This window comes from Hevea brasiliensis, chromosome 6 (genome assembly GCF_030052815.1).
Source record: "Hevea brasiliensis isolate MT/VB/25A 57/8 chromosome 6, ASM3005281v1, whole genome shotgun sequence".
Lineage (NCBI taxonomy): Eukaryota > Viridiplantae > Streptophyta > Magnoliopsida > Malpighiales > Euphorbiaceae > Hevea > Hevea brasiliensis.
This window is the reverse complement of record NC_079498.1, coordinates 96,051,288-96,078,052: the sequence shown is the minus strand read 5'-3', so window position 1 is coordinate 96,078,052 and position 26,765 is coordinate 96,051,288. Positions and strand designations below refer to the sequence as shown.

Sequence of the window (26,765 nt, the reverse complement as noted above, 5' to 3'; positions counted from 1 at the left end):
CAAGTCTTGTAACTCGTCCTCCATTAATCATTGGCCTTTCGGATTCTGTTAAGTACACTTCATCGGGGAAGAACTTCTCATGTCGGGATTAGACCTGCTTTGTAAGTTGATTTTAATTTCCTGCATTTAAATTTCCTGTTATCAACCTCTGGTTCCTTGATCTAAGTTGATTTTAATTTCCTGTATTTAAATTTCCTGTTATCAACCTCTGGTTCCTTGATCTAAGTTGATTTTAATTTCCTGCAATTTAAATTTCCTGTTATCAACCTCTGGTTTCTTGATCTAAGTTGATTTTAATTTCCTGCATTTAAATTTCCTGTTATCAACCTCTGGTTCCTTGATCTAAGTTGATTTTAATTTCCTGCATTTAAATTTCCTGTTATCAACCTCTGGTTCCTTGATCTAAGTTGATTTTAATTTCCTGCATTTAAATTTCCTGTTATCAACCTCTGGTTCCTTGATCTAAGTTGATTTTAATTTCCTGCAATTTAAATTTCCTGTTATCAACCTCTGGTTCCTTGATCTAAGTTGATTTTAATTTCCTGCAATTTAAATTTCCTGTTATCAACCTCTGGTTCCTTGATCTAAGTTGATTTTAATTTCTTGCAATTTAAATTTCCTGTTATCAACCTCTGGTTCCTTGATCTAAGTTGATTTTAATTTCCTGCAATTTAAATTTCCTGTTATTAACCTCTGGTTCCGTGATCCAAGTTGATTCTAATTTTCTAGCATTTTAACTCTTGTTACCAATCTCTAGGTCAACTAACTTAAGTATGCTTTAGTTCCCTAACTTCGAACACCTAATCGTCCAAAATATGGGTCTGAATCTTTACATAATTCCTACACGGGAAAATTTTTCCCTTTAATAGAAATTATGTAAAGAGCTGCAGCTGTCGACACCATATTTTGGCCGATCTCTAGAATCAATAAGTTTCGAAGCCAGTCCCCAGCACTAAGTCTCCCTTTGCCAGTCAATTACATTTCCGATCTCTCTTTGGTAGATAACCATATTTCCGATCTCTCCTCAAAAAGGAATCGAATCAATACTAAGTCCCCGTGTCATTTAAAGCCTCACCGACCTCTCAAGCCAATTGTCAAATCTCCTGACTAGTTTATTACATTCCCGAGCTCTCTAGACAAACGAAATTGAACTAACACTAGATCTTTATGTCACCAGTTTCATTGCCGATCTCCCTTTAAAAAAGGGGGTTTAAGAATAATCAAGTTAAGGTTCCAATCCGGTTTAATGATGATCTCGATCTTAAGTGTTTAAGCCAAATTTCTAATTTTAATCAGGTCCCGTTCAGCGTCGGTTCCCTACCGATCTCATGCTTATTGTGTTTTTCCGATCTCTCACACTTAGGTTAATAATCACCTTTAGTTGTTTCAATATGCTCAGACAATAAAGTACTTAATCACATCTATTCATTGAACAAAAAGGGAATTTTATTTCATATTAAATTTGTACAAGTCATTCGGCTGGGGGTGATCCCCCAGCCTGATCTACATTTTGCTCATTTCCTCTCTCACCCTCGGCCTCCTCTTCGCTTTCTTCTTCGTCTTGGGGAGCCAGGTCTACCATCCAAGTGAAGTCCACCTCTGGATATCGCTTCCTGAGCTCGGCCAAGAGGTCCCTGTGAGCATTTACATAAGCGCCGGCCTCTCTTGTTACCGCCTCTTCCTCTTTTGCTCTGAGCTCCTCAGTGAGGCGAGCAACTTCATCGGCTCGGAGCGCCTGAACTTCTTCAAGAGCATGATCTCGCTCGGCCAGAACTTGAGTCTGTTCGGCCAGCTTATCCTCATAAAACTTCATTCGCCCCTTAATATGAAATATGTAGTTCTGAGCGGATGACAGTTGGGATCGAAGGGAAGTCGCTTCATGACCCATCCTCTCAACCTCTTTACCCAGGCGATGAGCCTTCTCCTGGACGATGTGCTGGTTCACCAAACACTCCACATTCAGGCTCATAGATCGGGTCAGGATGTCGTCAAGGTTGTCTGGGGACAGCCTGTCCCGATCCTCCCGAAGGCAGATGGAGGACCCTAATACCTTAGCAAAACCTGGGTTCTCCCGAACAGTCCGGTTCTTCTCGAGCGAGTGGATCAAAATTTGAGGGCCTCGAGAAAGGGGCCTTACAGGAGGTTGGGAAGGACCCCCTTCCGCACTCAAAACAACTGGAAGAGGTGGAGGCAGCTCCTCCTGGCGAGGGGGAGACCGGACCACTTCTACGATCGGCGGTCCCGAACGTTGAGACGAGCCTCCTTGTACTTCCCCAGGCTCATGCCTGGGTGTCTGCATTTCCTCAGCCCGCTTCATCTCCCGTACCTTCCGGGAGATCTCCCTCTTTCGCTTTCGGCTCTCCTTGGAAGCTTCATTGCTTGCCATACCTGCACAAAGAAGAGGTCAGTGAGATCGCTAAGGTCCTGAGATCTGAGATGTAGAAAATACCGATGCCGAGGTCAGAGAGCTGAAGCCCGCGATCTTTGCCGGTGATCAACTCCATTGTCCAGTGATGAAGTTCGGCAGTAACTGCATCCAAGTAAGAGAACTTCTCTCTACTCACATGTTCTTTCAATTCCATCACTATCAGGCCTTCCTCCCTATTCAATACGAGACGCTTCGGAATTAAGGGGCCTTGGTGTAGCCAGCTACGAGGGAAACCCTCAAAGCCGTTCGGAATTTTGCTCCTTAGAATGAAGAAGCGGTTCTTCCAATTTTTCGGGGAGGAGGGCAGATCGGTGAAAAGCCGCAATATGGCTTCGCCTGGAAGAACCAGTACTCGTCGTCCTTTCGACGAGTTAATCTATGCAGTTCAGCGAATACCTTAGGTGTAGGACGGAATCCCTTAGCTCGGCAGAGGCCTTGGAAGGCTACTAAAATCCGCCATGAGTTCGGGTGAACTTGGGCTATGCACACTTGGTGAAATTTTAAGACTTCCTTAAACAAGTCGTCAAGAGGGAACCGCAGCCCGGCTTTCAACTGTTCTTCGTATACTATAATCATGTCGTTCTCTTCGAAAAAATGATCGGCTCGGTGATTGTCGTGACACCAGATAAGTTCGTATGAATCAAGCTCAATGTTGTACTCCTGGCTGAACGACTGTAGATCGGTTTCTTGAAGGACCGATGGCAACTCGTCCATGGGAAGTTTTTCCCTCCTTGAAGAAGGTACATGCCTTGATGATGCCTTTGCCCCAGTGAGCGGAAACCCTAGGAGGTTCGGGTCGCGGCAGCTCGACCACCTCTACTTCATCGAAGACCACGAGCCCGAATGGAAGGAGGGCTCGTCACTCTCTCGACCCTCGTATTGCTCATTTTCAAAGTAAATAAAGAATTTAAACTAAAAGAAGGATCAAAACCCTTACCGGAGCTTGATCGGTGTCGGAAGAACTTGAGAAAACGAGAGAATTTTGAAGTTGTTCGCGAGAGACCGAAAATGACATAAGGGAGCAACTGGCTAACCCCAACACTATTTATACTCGTCCGAGCATTTAATGCTCACGATGTTCCAGGCAACGCATCGGTTAGCGGGACTCGCCAGCTGTTCTGACACGTCTCACGAATATTCTAAAAAATTCCATAAGGAGAGACCGGCTAGTTAGGGATCGGCTAATTAAGGCGAATGTTTGGAAGTATGGATCAGTTAAGGGTTGTTCAGTTAGGAGCCAGATCGGATAAACACATCAGAGATCGGAAAATAATCAATGCAATAATAATAAAATGACAGTTGTCAAAATAAATTTTATTTCCGAAAAGAACTGATTACATCATTTGGGCGATCTCTAGAGATCGGATTACATTAAAGGTCTAACTACATCATTTGGGCGATCCCTAGAGATCAGATTACATTAACAATCTGATTACATTATAAGAGCAATCTTTGGAGATCGGTGGAACATCCCATCTAAAAGGCCTATGTCAAAGCCTAGTCTCGTGGCTGAGTCAAAAGATGTGTTTGACCAGGAGACCGGCTGTTGACATCTGATAGGTGTACAGCTTAGATGGGGGGACTATGACTCTCATGAGAATGAGAGAGGTCGTCATCAAAGTTACCACTCGAAACCGAGCCGCTGTCGGAACACCCAGTGTGGTAAGGAGCCAGATGAACGCCAAGGAGCAGTCACCGGTGTTAAGGGGAATATTAGTAGTCTTCTCGCTCGAAATCAGTTCGCCATTTGTATCGGTCGAATGATTCGAGATCAATGAGATCGAGGTCCTCGATCCAGGTCGGTAAGTTAGTCCGGTTCTCCCACTGTCATCGAATGAGGTTATCATAATTCCCCGATCACCGGGATCGTAAATTTTCAGTCGGGGAATAAAGAGGTCCATCGGAAAAGGATCAAAAGCCACAATCATGGCCGGAACTATTGCCGGAACAGCTAGAACAGGAAAGTAAGGAGAAAAAGAGGAAAATCGAATGAAGAAAGTTTTTTCCTGTCAGGGGTATATATAGAGAAAGATCAAGCATTTATTGCTAAGCAGAAAACGAAGCGGACGCTTCGGGAATCGAGGAAAATTAATGCTTTGACTGGACCAGACCTGATAAAGGGGAGGACCGGAATGATAGAGATCGGAAAAGGGGAGGCCGGTATAAGAGATCGGGAAAGCAGCATGTTGAAAAGACCGAAAAGGAGGAGAGAGCGGAAAACAAAGAGAATAAGACGCCTACCGCTGTCATCATAATCAGAGCCGAGGTAGTTAAAGCGTTGCAGGTGAAATCTCAACCGCACGCCACAGAATCGCCCGCATTACTGACAAGTGCCAGAATATGTCATGACAGCGCTGTACCTTCCAATCTCCACCATTGATCCGACTTGTAAGGACGAGCCCGGGGCCCTTGGATCGAAGAAGAAGACGACAAGACTAGCGCCTTTCACTCCTAGCCCTCAGATCGCCCCGAACCAGAGAATTTGGGACCGTCAGATTAGAAGAGGAAAAGGACAAATATTCTGAAGGGGATCTCGGCCGTCTGTTCTGATTCTCTTTAATTCATGAGCCTCAGATCATGTTCTTTGAAATCCTGACCCTCCATCTCCCTCAAAATAGATCCTAACCCTTTAGGGGAAGCACCCGGTTCCTATAAATATCTGCATGAAAAACTGTTCAGAAAATGAAAAAAAAAGGGCGGTGACTATAGTGGAAGAACTCTGAAAATTAATTCAGTTCGTTACTCTGCTATTTTTCTTAGCCTTCATAAGAAAAAACTTTTGAAATCAGTTTTCTAGAGTGTTTTCTTGCAAAGGGATTCTTGAATACTGAAACTCTCTATTTTCAGTTCGTTCATTATCCTGTGGTGCTCTCATTTTCAGCTCTTTGTTTTCTTTATTTCCACTCCTATTGTTCAAGCTCAACCTCATTTAAACTCGGTTATTATTTCGACCCGATGGCATTTTAGAAAAGCATCTTTCGTTTCAAGGCGAACCTTAACCTTCCGGTTATCAATCTGCAGTCCTATTACGTTTTGGTTATTCCATACTTAGTTTAGTAGATCCGGCTCCCTACAGGTGAGTGCTCATATTGCCATTTCATTAATTGCTCGTTCTTATTTTACGTATTTCCTTTGTTCTTTTATGTACGTAGTTTTCTCTAAGTTTATATTGCGCTAAAGAATACGAAGAAGGTTACTCTCGGGTTTACTTCTTTGTTAATCAGTCCATCCTTTTTGTTAATCTTTGTTATTTCTGAATGTAAGTCTTCTAGCCTCGAGTAGTGTATAAAAGGTCGGGTAAAATGTAGGTAATGGCAATAAGTCAGGAAAATAGTTAGGCCGAATCACTGGAATAACACAAAAGACAATCAGGTAATACGTCACAAGGTAGGATAAAACCGAACCTTAGATAAATAAATGGAATAAACCAGGTATCAGAGGGTACTGGTAAGGCGACCACATAAGGAGATCGGGAAATTCAGTTTTGTGTCTCCGGTCTAGTCGCAAGTTACTAATGAGTTAAAAGAAGCCTTATTCCGATCCCCGTCATCTTCGAATGCCAAAACCCTTAGTCTTAGGCTTTTACGATGTGTAATTGAAATTAAACTTCGAGAGGTCGGAAAAATCCTTATCCGACTCCCATTAAAATAAAAGAGACCGGAGGAGAGTTCTTATCCTATTTTCAACCAAAATTTTAACAAATATTCAAAAGAGACAGGAGGAGAGTTCTTATCCGGTTCTCAGTCTAAAATTTAAAACAAAATAATTTAAAAGAGGTCGGAAGAGAGTTCTTATCCGATCCTCAAATCTAAAACTTTAATAAATATTAAAGAGATCGGAGGAGAGTTCTTATCCGATTCTCACCTAAAATTTTAACAAATAATTTAAAAGAGGTCGGAGGAGAGTTCTTATCCGATCCTCAAGCTTAAAAATTTTAATAAATATTAAAAGAGATTGGAGGAGAGTTCTTATCCAATTCCCAAAATTGAATACTAATAAAATAGCCCTTCAAACAAAACTAACATACAACAATAACTCACTAAGGTTGTCTCATTTACTTATGTATCTGGGAAATCCGAATTAGTGAAAAATCAAATACTCCTTTTGTCAAAAGGATTAACATTTCCATTCAAGCCCTCCTAACTACCAATTCTAATTTATAAAGAACGCGAAGTTAAATCTGCTTACCCTTATTGAGGGACGAGGTGGGATGCCTAACACCTTCCCAACCCGTTTACGAACCCCGAACCTAGAATCTCTGTTTTGAAGTGGTTTCATTTTAATTTATTTTCACAAATGGTTTTCTTTAATTTCCCGCAAAATTAAAGTGGCGACTCCTCACTCTTTCCCACTTCGGTGAGTGTTCGTTCGGGCGACCGCAAAACACCTTGCGACAGATGGTTGTGAGTGTAAGATTTGGGGGGGAGGGGAGAGTCGTAATAAGGCGCGAGGCGAAATATCATCCACTAGAATTATATAAAATGTACCAAGTAATGCCTAGGAAAGATGGTGGAGTCACAATAGTCTTACTTAAGTACCACCTTCTTAGACAACATTTTCTAGACATGCACTTCATACAATCCTATTAGAATCAAACCATCGGTAAGTATCTTCTTTCCATAACACTACGACGGTACTAAAGATTTATTCCACGAAGGCATAGATAGACAGGAGTCACCACCCAGATAATAACCAAGACATATTTAGTGTTTCTTTTGAGGGTCATGGATGGCAACTTACTACTTATAGAGTTTCCACATCCGTCATTACCATAGCCCAATGTATAGGTTCGAGATAATGGGTACGTAAAGGGAAGGGGGGGAGTCGTAATAAGATGTGAGGTGAAATATCATCCACTAGAATTATATAAAATGCACCAAGTAATGACCAGAAAAGATGGTAGAGTCACAATGGTCTCACTTAAGTACCACCTCCTTAGACAACATTTCCTAGACATGCACTTCATATAATCCTAATAGAATCAATCCACTGGTAAGTACCGTCTTTCCATAACACTATCACAGTACTAAAAATTTATGCCACAAAGGCATAGATAGGTAGGAGTCGCCACTCGGGTAATAACCGTGGCATATTTAGTGTTTCTTCCGAGGGTTATGGATGGCAACTTACTCCTTATAGAGTTTCCACAACCGTCATTACTATAGCCTAATGTCTAGGTTCGGGATAGTGGGTAAGTAAGGGGCAGGTGTTAGGTGTTAGGCACCCCTTACGCCTAGTCTAACCTCGTTAATTCGAGTGCCAGTCCTCTACTAATATTTCTAGAAGTCTTGTTTACTATTCCTCTATTAAACTTTATCCTAAAAATGCAATTATAATCCTACACACGCAAGTAATTCACAAAAGAATTATTGTTTACAAACAGTTTTCATGCACAAGTAATACCAATCTATAGGGTTGCTAATTATTTAAATGATATTTACCGGATGACTAAAATTAATTTACTATTGAGAATTTAATGTACAAAAAAATTCAATTTCAAACAATCCTAAGTTTCTATTTAACTTAATTAATTAAATTTTCACCAAGTTATCCTAAGGATAATTAAACTAAATCAATTATATACATGTGTAATTTATTCTAATATCACATAAGGCCTTAACAATCACAACCTAATAAATATTTCTAACATTGTCGCAGAGGTTTTGCGGTTGTCAGATGATTCTTATTGAAGTGAAAAAGTGAGGAGTTACCACTTTAATTTGAGGAATATTAAAGAAAACCATTTATTGCTTAAAAAAATTTGACCACTTCAAAAATAGAGATTCCGGATTTGGGATCCGTATACGTGTGCAGAAGGTGTTAGGCACTCCACATCATCCCTCAATGAGGGTAAATACACTTAACGATGTGCTTTTTATAACTTAAGACCAATAATATTGGGGTTAAATTATAATATTGGTTCCTGTGGCTTATTAAAGGAACGCTTGGTATCTTACTATTCTGGACTTCCCATGAACACGGGTAAATGGGAAGGCTCCAAAGTGAATCGGGATTGTGTTTGTTGAACTTATTGTAAATATATTAAATTCCTCCCTCCTCGAAATTAGGACTCTAATCCCGAAGAGGTATTATTCAGCTCCTAGAGATTCATATTGAGTGAGGAGGACTCTCGACTCACACATTATTCATCTCGTCGTTGATGCCCAAATAATCGAGGGTGCGACGTGTGTGTAAGGAAATTGGATTAATTCAGGTAAAGACTTTCATTCCTTTCAATTAGGACTCTAATTCAAAAGGGATATGCTAATTATAACCTAGAGAGTTTCCCACATTAATGAGGACTCTCGATTAATGAAGGAAGGTCCCATCTGAAGCAGTAGAAGCATGTAAATTGTTAGATTAGAATATTGAATTCAAAAATTTTCTTCTAGGGTTTCATGCATCATGCAACATTCATTATGTACCTAATTGATTTCAATGTTCAATTGCATATTAAAACACTTTTAATATGTATTAGGATCTATATTTTCCATTTAAGATTTTTGAATTAACAAATTAATTCATTAGAACCCTAGATTAAAAGAATAACATGTGCACTAACCTTTTGATGTACTGTAGATGTAATTGGTACCTTTGGGAAGCACCTAGGACCCCAATTGTTTTCCCTCTAGCTTGTCCACACCAAGATCACCAATGGGCAACCCCTAAACCAGCTTCTCAAGCCTTGCCAACCAATTGTAATTTAGGTTTTTGCCTTTAGAGAGATTGTAGATGTATATAGGATACTAGAAATAATTTCTAGCAATTTTAATTCAAAGAAACTTGGATCATTCTCTTTGAATTGATGAGAGAAGATGAAGAGAGGAGAGAGAGCAATGGGTGGTAGCACACTTGAGAGAAAATAAGAAGAGTGTCTCATTTTTTATTTTCTCATAACATCACATTATATAATTAGGTCATCACTAAAAATCCTTGCCACATGTCATCACTTGATTGCATCTTAATTTTAATTGACCTAATCACATTAAGCTAAGTGTCAAAGCTAGACTTAATCTTGACTTTGATCATCTTGCATGATAGGAAGACAAATGACAAATCATGATGCCATTTGTCACCATCTCATGGTGCCACATGTCACCCTGTGAAATGACCAAATTACCCTTGTGTTGTAATTTTGAGTTCTCAACCCAAAATAATTATTTCTCCTCTTCTAATCAATTTATATAAAATATAAATTAATTAATTAATCTCTATTAATTAATTTCTCATAATTAAATTAATATTTAAACACTTTAAATATAAATTTAACTTATACTATACATTCAATAACCTAGATTTGATTTCAAGCCATGCTAGGGACTTTGTAATCTTATTACAAATCAAACCTATTTAATTAATCAATTAAACTCTTTAATTAATCAATTAAATCACATTTAACTTGGTGATTATCTTGTGTATGTGTGTGACTTACTAGGCTCATCACTAATTGGCAATGAGATATGATATTAACTCTTAATATCATCAGAACTCTTTCTTACCATAAATGATTTCTCTAAATCATTTTAGGCATCTCATAGACCATGGTTGACACCTAGCATAGCATGCCATGGCCACCCAATCAGTAACAAGGAATACCTATGAATAAACCTATAATCATATGTTACCATGCACTAGAATCGCTCTGTTACAAAATCCCAATTCGAGCTGGAGTCATGGTTTATGTCAAACCTCATTTGTATGAATATTATGTTCTCTTTTAACTCCAATTCTTGATTAAAAAGATTTTCTCATCAGAAACTCTTTTCTGATTAAATCTGTCTGTCCTGGCCAAGAACTTGAAACATCAAGAATAATTAAATGAACATAGGACTTTATCCCTATTTACTTAGGGTAACAGATTCCATCTTGATCAACACCTACCTCCATATATAACTAGTAGGAGCCAACACATGCCCATATACCCATACACAATATAAGTATGAAAGCAGTATCAAACTCAAACCACCTATATACAAGATAATTGTGTTATCTCAGGTCTAAAGATTATATGCATTGATATGATATATGACAATGCATTGACAAGAGCTCCATGTACTTGTCATATGCGTCACTGGTTTGGCCTACTTATCATGCATAAGTGCTACCACATCCAAACACATAGAAAGGCGCTACCACATGTCGACACCATATTTTGGCCGATCCACGAAATCAATAGACTTTGAAATCAATCCCCATCACCAAGCCTCCATGTTGTTTAATTCATTTCCGATCTCTCTTCATAAGAATCAGACCAACGCCAAGTCTCTTTGCTAGTTAATCACATTTCCGATCTCTCTTCAAAAGGAATCAAACCAATACTAAGTTTCCATATCCTTTAAATCCTTACCGATCTCTCAAATCAATTACCAAGTTTCCTGGGCGGTCAATCACATTTTTGATCTCTTGTCAAACTAAATCGAACCAACATTAGGTCTTCATGCCATTCGATCCCCCTTTCATAAATATTGTAGATAGTTGTTCAATAAAGTTAAGGTTTTAATCCGGCTTAATGGTGCTTCCGATCTTAGGTGTTCAAATCAGGTTTCCAATTCTAATAATCTTAAGTTCCGTTCAGTGTTTGTTCTCAGTTTAGGTCGATCTCATGCTTACAATGTTTTACCGATCTCTCTTACATAGATTAATAATTGCTTTCAAGTTGTTCTAATATGTTCAGATAATCAGGTGCTTATGCAACTTAGATACTTTCCGATCTCATCAAGTCATGGAACAAAAGAAAGAACTTCATTTCATTTCAAAATAAAAATACAAGTCATTCGGCTAGAGGATCACCCCCAGCCTGTTCTACATTTTGTTCCCCCTCTCTATCACCCTCAGTCTCCTCCTCGCTATCCTCTTCGTCTTGGGGAGCCAGGTCCACCATCCAGGAAAAGTCCTCCTCGGGATAACGCTTCTTGAGCTAGGCCAAAAGGTCCCCGTGGGCGTTCACATAAGCACCGGCCTCCCTCGTCACTGCCTCTTCTTCTTTCACTCTAAGTTCTGCAGTGAGGCGAGCGACATCAGCAGCTCGGAGCGCCCGAGCTTCTTCGAGAACATGAGCCTGCTCGGCCAATTTATCTTCATAGAATTTCATCCGCCCCTCAATTTCAGCTATATATTCTCGGGCGGATGAAAGTTGAGCTCGGGCGGAAGCCGCCTCCTGGCCCATCTTCTGGATCTCCTGTTTCAGATGATGGGCCATTTCCCAGACGATATGTTGGTTCACCAAACTCTCCATGCTTAGGCTCATAGTCTGGGTTAGGATATCGTCGAAACTGTTCGGAGTTAGCCTATTTCGATCTTCCTGAAGGCAGATGGAGGCCCCTAAAACCTTAGCCAAACCCGAATTCTCTCGAACAGTTTGGTTCTTCTCCAGGGAGTGGATCAGGACTTGAGCGCTGCGGGAGAGGGTCCTCGAGATAGGTTGGGAGGGACCCCCTTCCGCACTCGAAGCAACGGGTGGAGGTGGTGGCGGCTCTTCATGTCGCGGAGGAGACCGAACCACTTCTACTTCAGGGATCGGCAGTCCCGAGGGTCGAGATAAGCCTCCCTGTGTCTCCCCTGGATTGTGCCGTGGCGTCTGAGAGGCCTCGGCCTGCTTCATCTCCCGCACTTTCCTGGAGACCTCTCTCTTCCGCTTTCGGCTCTCCTTGGAAGCCTCGCCGCTCGCTATGCCTGCACAAAGAAAAGTCAATGAGTTCGCTAAGGGCCAAAGATCAGAGATATAGAAAGTACCAAGGCCGAGAGTCAAGCCCGCGTTCTTCGCGTGTCGATTGCATTGTCCAATGATGCAGTTCGGCCATCACCGCATCTAAACAGGAAAACTTCTGAGTGGCCGCCTGATCTTTCAACTCCATCACCATTATGCCCTCTTCCCTATTTAGGGTGATGCGCTTCGGAAGTAATGGGCCCTGATGCAGCCAGCTACACTAGAAACCCTCAAAACCGTTCAGAGCCTTGCTCCTCAGAATAAAAAAGCGATTCTTCTAATTCTTCAGGGAGGAGGGCAGATCGGTAAAGAGCCCGCAATATGGCTTCGCCTAGAAGAACCAATACTCGTCGTCCTTTCGACGAGTTAGCCTATGTAGCTCGGCAAACACTTTCGCTGTAGGACTGAGTCTCTTAGCTCGGCAGAGGCCTCAGAAGGCTACCAGGATCCGCCACGAGTTCGGATGTACTTGAGCTACACATACTTGGTGGAATTTCAGAACTTCCTTGAAGAAGTCATCGAGAGGAAACCGCAGCCCGGCTTTTAATTGTTCTTCGTATATCATGATCATATCATTTTCTTCGAAGAAATGATCGGCTCGGAGATCGCCATGGCATCTGATAAGCTCGTATGAGTCGGTCCGAAAGTTATATTCTTGGCTAAACGATTGCAGATCGGTTTCTTGAAGGATTGACAGTAGCTCGTCTACAGGAAGGCTTTCTCTCCCTGAGGTATGCATTCGTCTCGGGGGTGCCACTTGACCACGGGCTGGAACAGAGGATGTAGGAGGTTCGAATCGCACACTTGGTCCGACCACCTCAACTTCATCTGATGACCATGAGACGTGAACGGAAGGGGGGCTCGTCGCTCTCTGACCCTCGGCACCGCTCATTTTTAAAGAAAAGAGAAAATTTAAACTAAAAGAAAGATCAAAACCCTTACCGGAGTGTGATCGGTGTCGGAAGAACTTGAAAAAACAAGAGAATTTTGGAATTGCTCGCGAAATGCTGAAAGTGACATAAGGGAGCAACTGGCTGACCCATCCCCTATTTATACCCGTTTGAGCATTTAATGCTCACAGTGTCTCAAGCGGCGCATCGGTTAGCGAGATTCGCCAGCTTTTTCTGACACGTCTCACGAATATTCTGAAAACTCTATAATTAAATAAGGGGAGATCGGCTAGTTAAAGACCGACAGATTAAGGTAGTTATTTAGAATTACAGATCGGCTAAGGGCTATTCAGTTAGGAATCGGATCGGATAAACACATCAGAGATCGGAAAATAACCAATACAATAATAATAAAATGATAATTATCAAAATAAAATTTCATTTCCAAAAGGTCAGATTACATCATTTGGGCGATCTCAAGAGATCGGGTTACATTTCCAAAAGGTCAGATTACATCATTTGGGCGATCTCTAGAGATCGGATTACATTAAAAGTCAGATTATATCATTTGGGCGATCTTTAGAGATCGACAGTGCATCCTATCTAGTAAAGGCCTATGTCAAAGCCTAGTCTCGTGGCTGAATCAAAAGAGGTGTTTGATTAGGAGACCGGCCATCGACATCGGATAGATGTATAGCTCAGATGGCGGGACTATGACTCTCATGAGGATAAGAGAGGTCATCGTCAATGTTATCGCTCGGAACCGAGCCGCTGTCGGGACACCCAATGTGGTGAGAAGCCAAATGAACTTCGAAGGGCAGTCACCAATAATAGGAGGGAAATTAGCAGTCTTCTCGCCCGAAATCAGTTCGCCGATTATATCGGTCGACCGACTCGAGATTGACACGATCGATATTCTCGATCTGGATCGGTAAATTAGTCCGGTTCTCTCACTGTCATCAAATATGGCCATCGTAGTTTTCCGATCACTAGGGTCATAAACTTTCAGTCGATAAATAAAGTAAACAGTCGGAAAAAGATCAAAAGCAGCTGCCATGGCCGGGATCGTTGCCGGAGCGGCTAGAACAGGAAAAGTGAGAAGCGGGAGGAGAAAATGAAATGCAGAAGAATGTCTCGTTGAAGGTATATATATAGAGAAGGTATGAGCATTTATTGCTAGCAGAAAACGAAGCGGACTCCTTGGAAACCGAAGGAATAAATGCTTTGACTGAACCGGCCCGGATAAAACTCTGGAGTGGGAGAGATCATGAGAGGGGGCCCGGCATGAGAGATCGGAAAAGGATCATATTAGAAAGATCGGAAGGGAGGGGAGATCGGAAAGCAAAGAGAATAAGACAACTTTCAATAACTGTCGTCATAATCAGAGCCGAGATAGTTAAAGCGTTGCAGACGAGATCAAATCTCCACCGTACGCCTCATTTGCAGAATTGCCCACATTACTGACAAGCGTCAGGATGTGTCGTGGCAGTCTTGTACATCTCAATCTCCACCGTTGATCTTACTTGTAAGGACAAGTCCGGAGCCCTTGGATCAAAGAAGAAGACGACAAGACCGGCGCTTTTTATTCCCAGCCCTCGGATCGCCCTCGACAAGAAAATTTTGAGCCGTCAAATTAGAAGAGAGAAAGGACAAATATTATGAAAAGGATCTCAATCGTTCATTTTGATTCTCTTTGATTCCCAAGCATCAGATCATGTCCTTTAAAATCCAAACTTTCCATATTCCTCAAAGAAAATCCTGACCCTTCATTGGGAGCACCCATTCCCTATAAATACCTGCATGAAAACAGTAGAAGAAGGAGAACAAAAAAAAGGGTGTTGATTATAGTGAAAAGGCTCTGAAAATTGATTCAGTTTTGCTACTCTGCTATTTTTAAGTTTTCAAAATAGAAAAAACTTCAAAAACCAGTTTTCTAAAGTATTTTCTTTGAAGGAGTGTTGGACACTGAAACCCTTTATTTTCAGTTTGTTCATTGCTCTGCTATACCCTCTCTTAGTTTCAGTTCTGTTTTCATCATCTTTATATCCACTCTTGTTTTACAAGCTCAATCTCATTCAAGCCCGGTTATTGTCATTTTGGTCCGACTGCATTTCAACTTGGCGCTCTTCATTACAAAGCAAGCATTAGTCCCCAGACTATTAGCACGCAGCTTTACTATATTTGTGACTCCATAGTTAGTTCGATAGATCCAACTCCCTACAGGTAAGTGTTTGAACCGTTGCTTCACCAAGTGCTCGTTTTTTATATTTATTTTCTTTGTTTTCATACTCGTAATTTTCGTTAAGTTTATGTTATGTTAAAAACCCCACGAAGGTGGTTATCCTCCTGAGTTTCCTTTTTGTTCATCCGCACATGTCATTTACCTTTTTCTTAGCCTTTATTACCTTCAAATGCGAGTGTTTTGGTCCCGAGTAACGTATAGGTAGTTTGGTGAAATGTTGATAGCTGTATCTTAACACGAAAGTTTCTTCAAAATAATAAAAGTTTGGATAATAAATCAAGGAGAATTATGAAGTTGAACCACCAGACTAGCTCAGAAGATAACTGGGCATAGTGGGGGACTGAAGTAAGGTTGGATCCCAGACTAGCAAACAAAAGAGATCGAATATTGCATGTCGAAGGGTACTGGTAAGGTGATCACATAGGAGATCGGTAAAATTCAGTCTAGCATCCTTTCCTTAGTTATAAGGTACCAATGGGATAAGAGAAAGCCTTGTTCGGGTCCCCGGCGTCTTTGAATGCCAAAACCCTTAGTCTTAGGTTCTTATGATATGAACTGTAATCAAATTTTAAGAGGTCGAAAAAGTCCTTACCCGACTCTCATTCAAATAAAAGAAGATCGGAGGAGAGTTCTTATCCGAGTCTCAATCCCAATTGTAATCAAATATTTAAAGAGATCGGAGGAGAGTTCTTATCCGATTCTCAATCAAAAATTTTAATAAACATCTAAAAGAGATCGGAGGAGAGTTCTTATCTGAGTCTCAATCCCAATTGTAATCAAATATTTAAAAGAGATCGGAGGAGAGTTCTTATCCGATTCTCAATAAAAAATTTTAATAAACATCTAAAAGAGATCGGAGAAAAGTTCTTATCCGAGTCTCAATCCCAATTGTGATCAAATGTTTAAAGAGATCGGAGGAGAGTTCTTATCCGATTCTCAATCAAAAATTTTAATAAACATCTAAAAGAGATCGGAGAAGAGTTCTTATCCGATTCTCAATCCCAATTGTAATTAAATATCTAAAAGAGATCGGAGGAGAGTTCTTATCCACTTCTCAATCAAAAATTTTAATAAACACCTAAAAGAGATCGAAGGAGAGTTCTTATCCGATTCTCATATCAAATTTTAATAAATATACAGAGATCGGAGGAGAGTTCTTATCCGATTCTCAAATCAAATTTTAATAAATACGCAAAGTAATCCCACAAACGAAAACCGCTACGCAACATCAATTCACTAAGGTCGTCTCATTTACTTATGTATCTGGGTAACCCGAAACTAGTGAAAAATTAAATATTCCCTTTTATCAAAGGGATTAACATCTTTATCCTAACCCAACCCCCCTAACTATCGATTTTAATTCATAAAGATCATAATGTTAAATCTGCTTGCCCTCATAGAGGGACGAGGCGGGGTGCCTAACACCTTCCCCGCCCGTATACGGATCCCAAACCTAGAATCTCTGTTTTCGAAGTGGTTTCATTCTAATTTATTTTCACAAATGGTTTCTTTAATTTCCCTCAAAATTAAAGTGGCGACTCCTCACTCTTTCCCACTTCAGTGAGTGTTCATCCAGGTGACCGCAAAATACCTTGCGACACCACATTATCAGAGAAATAGTTGGACGAGGCAATGTAGCCTTGCAGAAAATAGCATCAGCTGAAAATCCAGCTGATCCATTCACTAAGCCTATGTCACAGACTCAGCTAGACTGACATCTTGAGAAGATGGGTCTAAGATATTGTAATGAATGGCTCTAGTGCTAGTGGGAGATTGTTAGTAGTATGCCCTATAGCATATCATTTAGTATGTATCTTGTACATATTTTTATTAATAAAAGGCATTTCCACTTTTCCGTTTACATAAGATATTTATGTGTAATAGAAAATGTCCATTGATATTTTGTTAGAAATTCTATTCTTAAGTTGTTAAGAATATGAGTGACAGTATTTCTAGTATAAAGTATCATAAATAGGTTCACAATCGAGGATACTTCATAATAAGGACATGACTTATCCAGAAAGATTGTATTCATGTTTGTTCCCAAGTTATTTATATGAGGTATAAATAAGATGGAATGGTGAGTCTCATGCCATATGACAAACATGATAGGCACTTATAAATGATAAGTAGGCCGAACCAGTGATACTTATGACAAGCACATAGAGTTTACTCTTGTCAATGTTTTGTCATAAATCATATCAGTGCATATAATCTTTAGACCTGAGATAGCACAGTTATCTTGTAAATAGGTAGTTTGAGGTTGATACTGCTTTCATACTTGTACTGTGTATGGGTATATGGGCATATGTTGGCTCCTACTAGTTATATATGGAGGTAGGTGTTGATCAAGATGGAATCTATTCCTCAAAGTAAATAGAGATAAAATCCTATGTTCATTTAATTGTTCTTAATGTTTCAAGTTCCTGGCCAGGACATATAGATTTAATCAGAAAAGAGTTTCTAATGAGAAAATCTTTTTAATCAAGAACTGGAATTAAAAAAGAACATAATATTCATAGCAAATAGAGTTTGACATAAACTATGACTCCAGCTTGAGTTGGGATTTTGTAACAGAGAGATTCTAGTGCATGGTAACATATGATTATAGGTTCATTTAAGGTAAACCTTATTACTAATTGGGTGGCCATGGCATGCTATGCTAGGTATTAACCATGGTCTATGAGGTGCATAAAATGATTTAGAGAAATCATTTATGGTAAGAAAGAGTTCTGATGATATTAAGAGTTGATATCATATCTCATTTTCCAATTAGTGATGAGCCTAGTAAGTTACACACATACACAAGTTATCACCCAATTAAATATGATTTAATTAATTAATTAAAGAGTTTAATTGATTAATTAAATAGGTTTGGTTTGCAATTAGATTGCAAAGTCCCTAGCATGACTTGAAATCAAATCTAGATTATTGGATGTATAGTATAAGTTAAATTTATATTTAAAGTGTTTAAATATGAATTTAATTAATGAGAAATTAATTAATAGAGATTAATTAATTAATTTATATTTGATATAAATTGATTAGAAGAAGAGAAATAATTATTTTGGGTTAAGAACTCAAAATTAAGACACAGGGGCATTTTGGTCATTTCACAGGGTGACATTTGGCACCATGAGATGGTGACACATGGCATTACACATAAGCTTGCCAAATATATTTTAATCATGTAAGATGATTAAAATTAAGATTAAATATAGGTTTGACACTTGGCACAATGTGATTGGGTCAATTAAACCTAGAACCAATCAGAAGGTGACATGTGGCAAGGGTTTAATGTGTTGACCTAGCTATATAAGTGTTGTTATGAAAAGAAAATAACACAACCAGCAGCCTCTTTCTTTGGTGCCGCCACCCAAGAAGGTTTCTCTCTTCTTCATCTTCTTCTCTCATCTTTCCAAGAGATTAACAAACAATCTCTTGAATTAAAAATACTAGAAATTATTTCTAGTGTCCTGTTTACATCTTTAATCTCTTAAAAGACAGAACTTGATTTTCTAAATAATAGAAAAAGTTTTAGAAGCTGTTCAAGGGCTGCCATAGGTGTTCTTGGTGTGGACAAGCTAGAGGGACAACATCTGGTGTCCTGAAACGCATCTCAAAGGCGCAAATACATTGCAGTGCATCAAGAGGTTAGTATGTTTGTTCTTGATTTAATCTAGGGTTCTAAAATTAATCTGATTAATTTTAAAATCTTAAATGGCAAATACAGATCCAAAAACATATTAAAAGAGTTTTAATATGTTGTTTATCATTGAAATAAATCTTGCATGATGCATGTGACTCTAGGTGAAAATTCTTGAATTCAATGGTATAAACTTGTGTTTTTCACGCTTCTGTTTCTTTATAAACTGAGTTTGAGTATATAGAACTCTGGACGCCAATAATATTTGCGTCCCACGTCCCGTCTCTTTACAAGGATTCGGGGTGTGTGGAGGTCTGCATGCCATTGATAATGGCATCCCAACACCTGCACGCCATTTATAATGGCATCCCAACAGCCTCTCTGCAATTCGTTGCTGACGTGACCACCACCTGCAGAGATTCGGAGCTGCCGCAATAGCGTCCCACCTCAGGACGCCATTCAAAATGGCGTCCCGTCTATTTCTCACCCCGTTTTGGTAAAATCTATAATATATACCTTGTCTGGATAAAATTTGTACCTTCACTACCCTAATACGGTAAATTCCCCCGTCAATGTCCTCATTGTATGTTCATTCAGCAAACTTCCTTCTTCTTCTTCTTCTTCATTAGTCGGCAAAAAACTAAAAATTGTGTGATCTATGCAGGGATATTTGTGCGATCACGAGAGCTTGGTGAAGGCAATAAAGCAAGTAGATGTAGTGATCTCCACAGTAGGTCAAGGTCAAATACCTGATCAAGTGAAGATCATGGCTGCCATTAAAGAAGCTGGGAACATTAAGGTATGCTCCCTTTCAGAATTTTTTTTTTTATATCTTTTTCCTCCTGCCTGTCTAGTGGCTTCTGTTTTGAAAAATTCCTCTGCTTTCTAGAGATTCCTTCCCTCAGAGTTCGGAAATGATGTGGATCATGTCCACGCTGTTGAGCCAGTAAAATCAGCATTTGACGATAGGGTTAAAATCCGACGAGCTATTGAGGCTGCGGGAATTCCATACACCTATGTGGTTTCCAACGTTTTTGCTGGGTATTTGCTTCCGAGTTTCAACCAGATTGGAGCGACAGCTCCTACAAGAGATAAAGTTGTCATCTTGGGTGATGGAAATCCCAAAGGTAAAAAAATGAACACTGAATTTCGGTTGTGATTAATTAGCCTGATATGAATTTTCTAAGGAAAAATCATAGTTGGTTCCTTCTTTAATTTGATCTGCAGCAATTTATTGTAATCTCAAGATACAGTATATTACAATATACTAGACGTGTAAATTTAATATATATGCATAATTATATAATTATATAATATAAGAAAAGAGAAGAATAATAATATAGAATTTATGTCTACAGGCAATATAAGAGAAAAAACTTCATGAGCAAGAAACAATCATCAAGAACTCTCAAACTCAAAATTTAGTGTATTTCTTGATTATCTCATAACTCTACTAAAAAATTTAGACTTATTGGCCCGTGCCCTCCAGTATCACTACAGATCTTACTTTTTATTCCAATTAGATAAAAAAGTGAAATTTTAGAGTCGAATCACAATTTGAATCCAAAAAAAATATATCTAAAATTCAAATCACATAAAAATAACACACGCACACAAATTTATAATATATCAAATCTAGATAAAATTTAATAAAAATATATTGAATCTAATAAAAACTGATGAGCTATTTACGCTACAAGATTGGCGTAAAAGTTTCCTTTTTATCTGCAAACTTCTCCACTATCCGAAGTTAATAAAGCAGAAGGAGCTCAGCCCACTAATCTACAAAGAGTGAGTTTTACCTAGAAAAAATATGAGAGGTAGGTAAATCATGTGAGTCAACAAACATCATTAATGATTGTTTATTTTAAAGGAACATTGACAAATGATTTAATATCTAAAATTAAATACAATAAAATTCAATGGAAATTACTTTTCCAGAAAGACTATTTCATTAATTGTAAATACAATATACTAATGAAATGCAAATCAATATAATATATTTTTGTATAAAAAAATTATTCATTTATAAAAAAATATTAAAAATAATTTGACGATTTTGACTGAGTTGATATAGCATAGTATGATGTGTAAAACTTGTACTTGGCCAAACGGTGGGAAGTACCCTCCATTTAGTGGCTCAACATTATGCAACACTTCATTTTTTGAAGCCTTTCTACAAATCCAAATCGCCTATTTGGAGAGGGAGCCACCGATAAAAAACACATCGTGACTACTTAAAGGAGAAATTAAGGAGAAGAAAGGATGGAGAAAAGGAAATAAGGTAAAAGAAAAAATGAGGAGAGCATTGAAAACTACTTAACTTTTTTTTTTTCTTTTTCTCGAAAGATAATTGTAAGATTCATTAATTACTAGCCAGAGGCCCTTAGCTATACTAGTAATAAAAGTAGCAACAACACCTCAAACTCTACCTAAAAGAGAGGTCCAAACCCATAACAAGATAAACTCTAACAAAGAATGGATCTAGACCTGACCCCATGCTCACGAGTTGGTAGAAATTCTCACTGTGTAGAAGAGAAAGCGCCAGAGGAGCTCGGTGTTGAACCATGGCAACCTCAGCATAAACAACAATCTAACACCAGTACGTTGGGGAAGAAGGAAACTGATTGAGGGCACCATTAGAGAGTTGAAAATGATTAGAGATGCCTTAAAAGAAGGTCCCTTACATAATGATAACCCCAAAAACATAGGGAGGAAAAGTTGGAAGCCCATATGATCCGGAGATGCCTTGCCATGGATATGTTATCGGTGCTAATGGTGGAGGAAAAACAGAGCTCTCATATTGGCTAGCAAGCACCCAAAGGCGTCAGTAAGCACCCTGAGATGTTTCCTTCTTGTAATGCCCTCAAAATTTTTAAAATTTATTTATAATAAAAAATTTATTATTTTAATGTTATTTTCTTTTAAACATATTTTATGAAAGTATTTAAGATTTAATATTATATAAAGTATTAAAGTATTGGTGTTATTAAATGAGATTTTTTTATTTTAAAATATTATTGTTATTATTATTGTTGTTTTTATTTAAAATTTGATTTAAACTAATTAAAGTACTTTTTGGACCCTATTGAAAAGAATTTGGGGACCTAATTGAAAAACTTACACAACTTTAGAGCTTTATAGGTAATTAAAAGTGTAAAAAAAAAAAAAACAAACCAGCAGCTTTTTCTCTCTACCTCTCTCTTTCTCTTCTCTCTTTCCCATCACCCTTCTTTCTCCCTCTCTTCTTCTTTTAGCCAACGAGCCTCCAGCCATTGACGACGGCCGACGAGGAGCCCCACCACCTAGGCCATGTCAGCAAGCTGTCTGTTGGTTGGAGCAGAACTAGTAACGACGCAAATGGAGGGATTTTCTTCTCCAACGCCCAAGTAGAGGAGGGAAATTTCAGGCATGATTCTGGCTTCATCCGAAATCCGATTAGGACTTTTTTGGTGGTGTTGGAAAGCTTATTTTATAAGCTTTCTTTTGGGACCAATTTCGCATCATTTGGTGGCTGGATGAGTGAGAACAAGGGGAGAGAAGTTTCGAGTTTTCATGACTTTCTGGCTAGATCTTGACCAACCGGCGATAAGTTTGGATGATCGGACTTGGGGATCATGATTTACACTCCTTAAGCTTCATTTTGACGTTAATTACACCTTGATTGGAGATCGAATGGAGAAGATGTTCATCGGACGGCCTAAATTAAATCGGCTGATATTGGGCAATCAAAGTAGAGTTTTGATAAACCGTCAGCGAATCTGTCACTAGCAGCTCATAGGTATCCTAGATATACACTCGAATCAATGATAGCTCACTAGCGCTCAGGATCGAGTTTCCGGCCTGATTCTAATGCCCGATGGTCCGTCTCGGAACATAGTCAATATTACAATGGATTCTAGCATTTTCAAAAGTTCTAAACACATTCAAGATAGCAGAATTTGCTAAGGTAGTCCTTAACTTAAGTTGTGTAATTTGTACCTTGATTAAGTTAGCTGGTTAAATCTGTGAAATACTCTTAGCTTAGTAAAATGACTTTAATTAATATAAGAACGATGTGGAAGACCTCCGAGAATAGAATACTTTTATATATTTTTTTGAAGTGTTAAAAATAATTATTAGACTGTAGTAGAGTTAGGGATCCGAGCTGTAGTTTGGAAGATTGAATATAGATTAGGTTTCCTGTAGGCCCTAAATGGGCATTATAATTGTTGTTGTGGGCCTGAGACCCTGTGCGTTGTTATTGTTACGTTTTCTTGTAGTGAGGTTAAGTCCAGTTATAGGGGAAATTCTACTAAAATTTCAGTAAAACTTTAAAAATTATTCATGCTTCTTCAATTAAATTAATTGATTAATTTTGTCAGTAAATTAATAGAGATCATTGTGTCTGTATAGGTTATCGGTACCGGCTAACTTTTATTCTCTCCAGCTGGATCAGTTGCAATTGGGTCGATCAGTCTGTGAGTTAAATATTGATTATTTTGTAATTTCAATATTAATTATACATTTGTCATGCTTATACATTTTATAAATATTTAATTATGCTCACAAATAGTTAATATATTAGTGGTATTTTGGTCACTACATATTTAATTGTTGTTATTTGTTTGTGAATGTTATAATTTAGAATTAGGTGTGTTATTATTATTATATGGTATACGTGGATATGGATTGAACTGGTAATCGCAGCTTGAGTTAGTCTCGCTGGAACTCAGTCCTTATAAATATGGAAAGTTGGGATGAGGCACGGCTTGAGTTGATCTCACTGGCTCATGCATTTGAATTTAAATGAAAGTTCGGCTTAAGTTGAACTCACTAGCAGAATTTGAATTAAGAGAGTTATATAAGAGATCAATTCTCATATATATATATATATATATATATATATATATATATATATATATATATATATATATATATATATATATATATATATTAAACAATGACTCACAAGATCCTCTGCATGCAATAATCATAGGATGGCTCCATAAGATTCTGTGCATGCAATAATCACAAGGCAAAACGCAACAGAAAATAGAACCATTGAAGCTACTGCAGCCACCACAGTAAGTCCCTCTTCGATTTTAGCCGGCTGCACTACAAAATTTCCAAAAACTATCTACGATCCCACTCAGGTGGAGAGGGAATTCACAATACGGGCGAGAGAAAGGACGGCCTTCCCCACCCGATGGGACACAAAAAGGCGGCTTGATGCGGCACAAGGAAGGGCCTGAAAGCCTAGAGAAATAGGGGAAAAAAGAAAAAACTGTTCTCTCTCTTAGGTTATTTGTTGCTGTTTGATGGGTTTTAACTGCTTGACATGATTGCATAACTAAATAAATAATCATAGTATTTTCAATAACCAAAACAGACAAAACATATCATTAAAAATAATGTCACTAAAAATAGAAAAAATTGAGGATGTTACATGATAAATCTGAAATTTAGTTATGCCAAAATAATTGAATACTTTAAGTTGAGAAAAATAAATTGAATATAAGAATTCTATGATTATTAAACATGAAGCACAAAATTTAATCAATAATTAATAAGGATTATTTTTTAAAAAATTTTCACTTAGTTTCTTTTAAACAATTTCACTAAAAAATATTTGAAAATTATAATTACAATAAATTTTGACATTCAAAAGAAGAATTGATAAATTTAATATGAAGAATTGATAAATTTAATATTTTAAAAACAAAGTAAAACTTCAAAAATCTTTTAAGACTTTTATCAAAACTATATGTACTATCTACTTTATTTTTTTAATTGACATTTAGTGATAATTTTATTTATTATTTATTTTTTATTGTACAATATATACATGAACGGAGAGAGAGTAGAGCCAAGGGGGCATTGGGCTCCCCTGAAATTTTAAAAATTTTTAGGGGTATAGTGATAATTTTTTAAAAATAAATATTTTGTAGAATAATTTACACTTTAGTACTTAATATTTTGTGAAGTATACAATTCAATCCATATATTTTTAAAATCAAATAAATTAGTTTCTCACTTTATAATCCATCAACAAAATAATTTATACTATATCGTAAAATAAGGTTTTAATTCAAGGACAGAATTACTTGGAGATAAGGGGCTCCCCCCACCCCCCCGGGCCAACAAGTTTCTAAAATTAAAAAATTACCCATAAATTTAATGTATTTTTTTTTCAAAAATAAAATTACTATTTACCCTCTACAATTTTTAAAATTAAAATTTTAGTATATTTTTAACACAATTATTGTTTGTCCCTCCAATATTTTTATCTTTGTGTAAATTCCATTCATAGTTTAATTTTGATATCTTAATATTTTATATTTTTATTTTAGTCCCTATATTTTTATAAAAATTTCATTTGTTTCTTATTAATATTTATTCATTTCCCTCAAATGATAAATTTCTAGTTCCGTCTCTATTTCAATTGAATTAATTAAATTTTTATCATTTTAATGAAACCGATAAATTAATCGTTGTATTCTCAACAACAAATAAGGTAATTTCTCTGTCACGACCCAACCTATGGGCCGGACCGGCACTAGGACCTGGGCCAGCCTAAAGCCCCCGAGGCCCGTAGTAAGCCTAACTGTTCATTAACCCAACTCTAAGGCCCATTTGGGCCCAATTTCAAGAAACCAAACGGACAGAGTCCGGCCATAAAATGGACTTTCCAACGGGGAGTTCTCGACTCATCCGACCTATAAACATAATAAATACTCAATTGGGGAGCTCAGCTCACCCTCCACATACTCATATCCTCATAAAGATAAATGGGAGCTCAGCTCCCTCATCCAATCCATCAAACATACATATCATTATACGTTTACAGGTCCAACATGATAATAATATTACAGACCATAATCAAATAAATACTTCTAACACATGCGGAAATTCTAGGAGTAAATAAAATTACACAAATATTGATAAATAACCTGCGAAGGAGAAAAGCAGGTTAACCAATAATAAAATCCTCCTCTTTGAAAAAATATTGAACAGAGTGAGCGTTCGACTCGAGAGAGTAAAATATCAATTTTAACCATAATCTCTATAACTATCTAAAACTAATGCAACTGTGGAATGAAATGCAACATCAGAATAAATTCACATCATAGCATCAAAAGGTAATTTGGAGCACTCACGCACCTGTAGCATCAATCATAATATATGGGAGCCGATCCCTATCTGACTCTCTTAAATCCAACTCGTGCCAAGAACTCATTTCGGACTTCCACTTAATAACCAAATCGAGGGTCCCAGTGAAGAACTCAAGCCGTGACTACCCCTCGAAGGATCGGGTCCCGAAGAACTCAAGCCGTGACTACCCGTCCTATCCATAGTCCACACCACATCACACGCACGCCAACGCACGCTGCGCTCCAAATTACCACAACAACATCATGGCACTTTAACAGATTATCAATGCATCATAAATCATGCCTAGAGTTTAACTACATAAATATATGCATATAAGTGATGCATGGGCAGTGAACATATAATAATATCGAAATTACAATTAAAATTAATATTTTACTCACGGACTTGGACGACAATCACTTTGTGGCGGTGGGCGGAGGAAGGAGGTCAGCTCACTGACAATTTTATTACAATCATTTAATAAATTTGACTCAATACAAACAAAGAAAAAGACCAATACGTCCTAAGTCGTGCCGAAAATCCGGCAGAGTTTCCCCTATACCTAGGACCTACCCAACCTGCAAAAGGGCTCAAAACACACTTCTATATTCACAGTCCATATGTCCACAGCTCAATCATATCACACAGCCCCTCCTGGGCCCATCAAATCAATCATCCATCACAGTATGTAATATTTTAATTTAATCATTATAATTGAC

The 26,765-nt window shown here is 38.1% G+C and overlaps 1 protein-coding gene across 1 annotated transcript; it reads left to right on the top strand.

The window, feature by feature from the left end:
• The first annotated feature begins 19,481 nt into the window (after nt 1-19,481).
• LOC131180836 (phenylcoumaran benzylic ether reductase POP1-like) lies at nt 19,482-20,199 on the top strand. Its single transcript, XM_058148653.1, has 3 exons — nt 19,482-19,495; nt 19,577-19,711; nt 19,802-20,199. Exons 2-3 carry the CDS (start codon nt 19,679-19,681, stop codon nt 20,069-20,071), a joined length of 303 nt encoding a protein of 100 aa, XP_058004636.1. The 5' UTR covers nt 19,482-19,495; nt 19,577-19,678; the 3' UTR covers nt 20,072-20,199.
• The last annotated feature ends 6,566 nt before the right edge of the window (nt 20,200-26,765 follow it).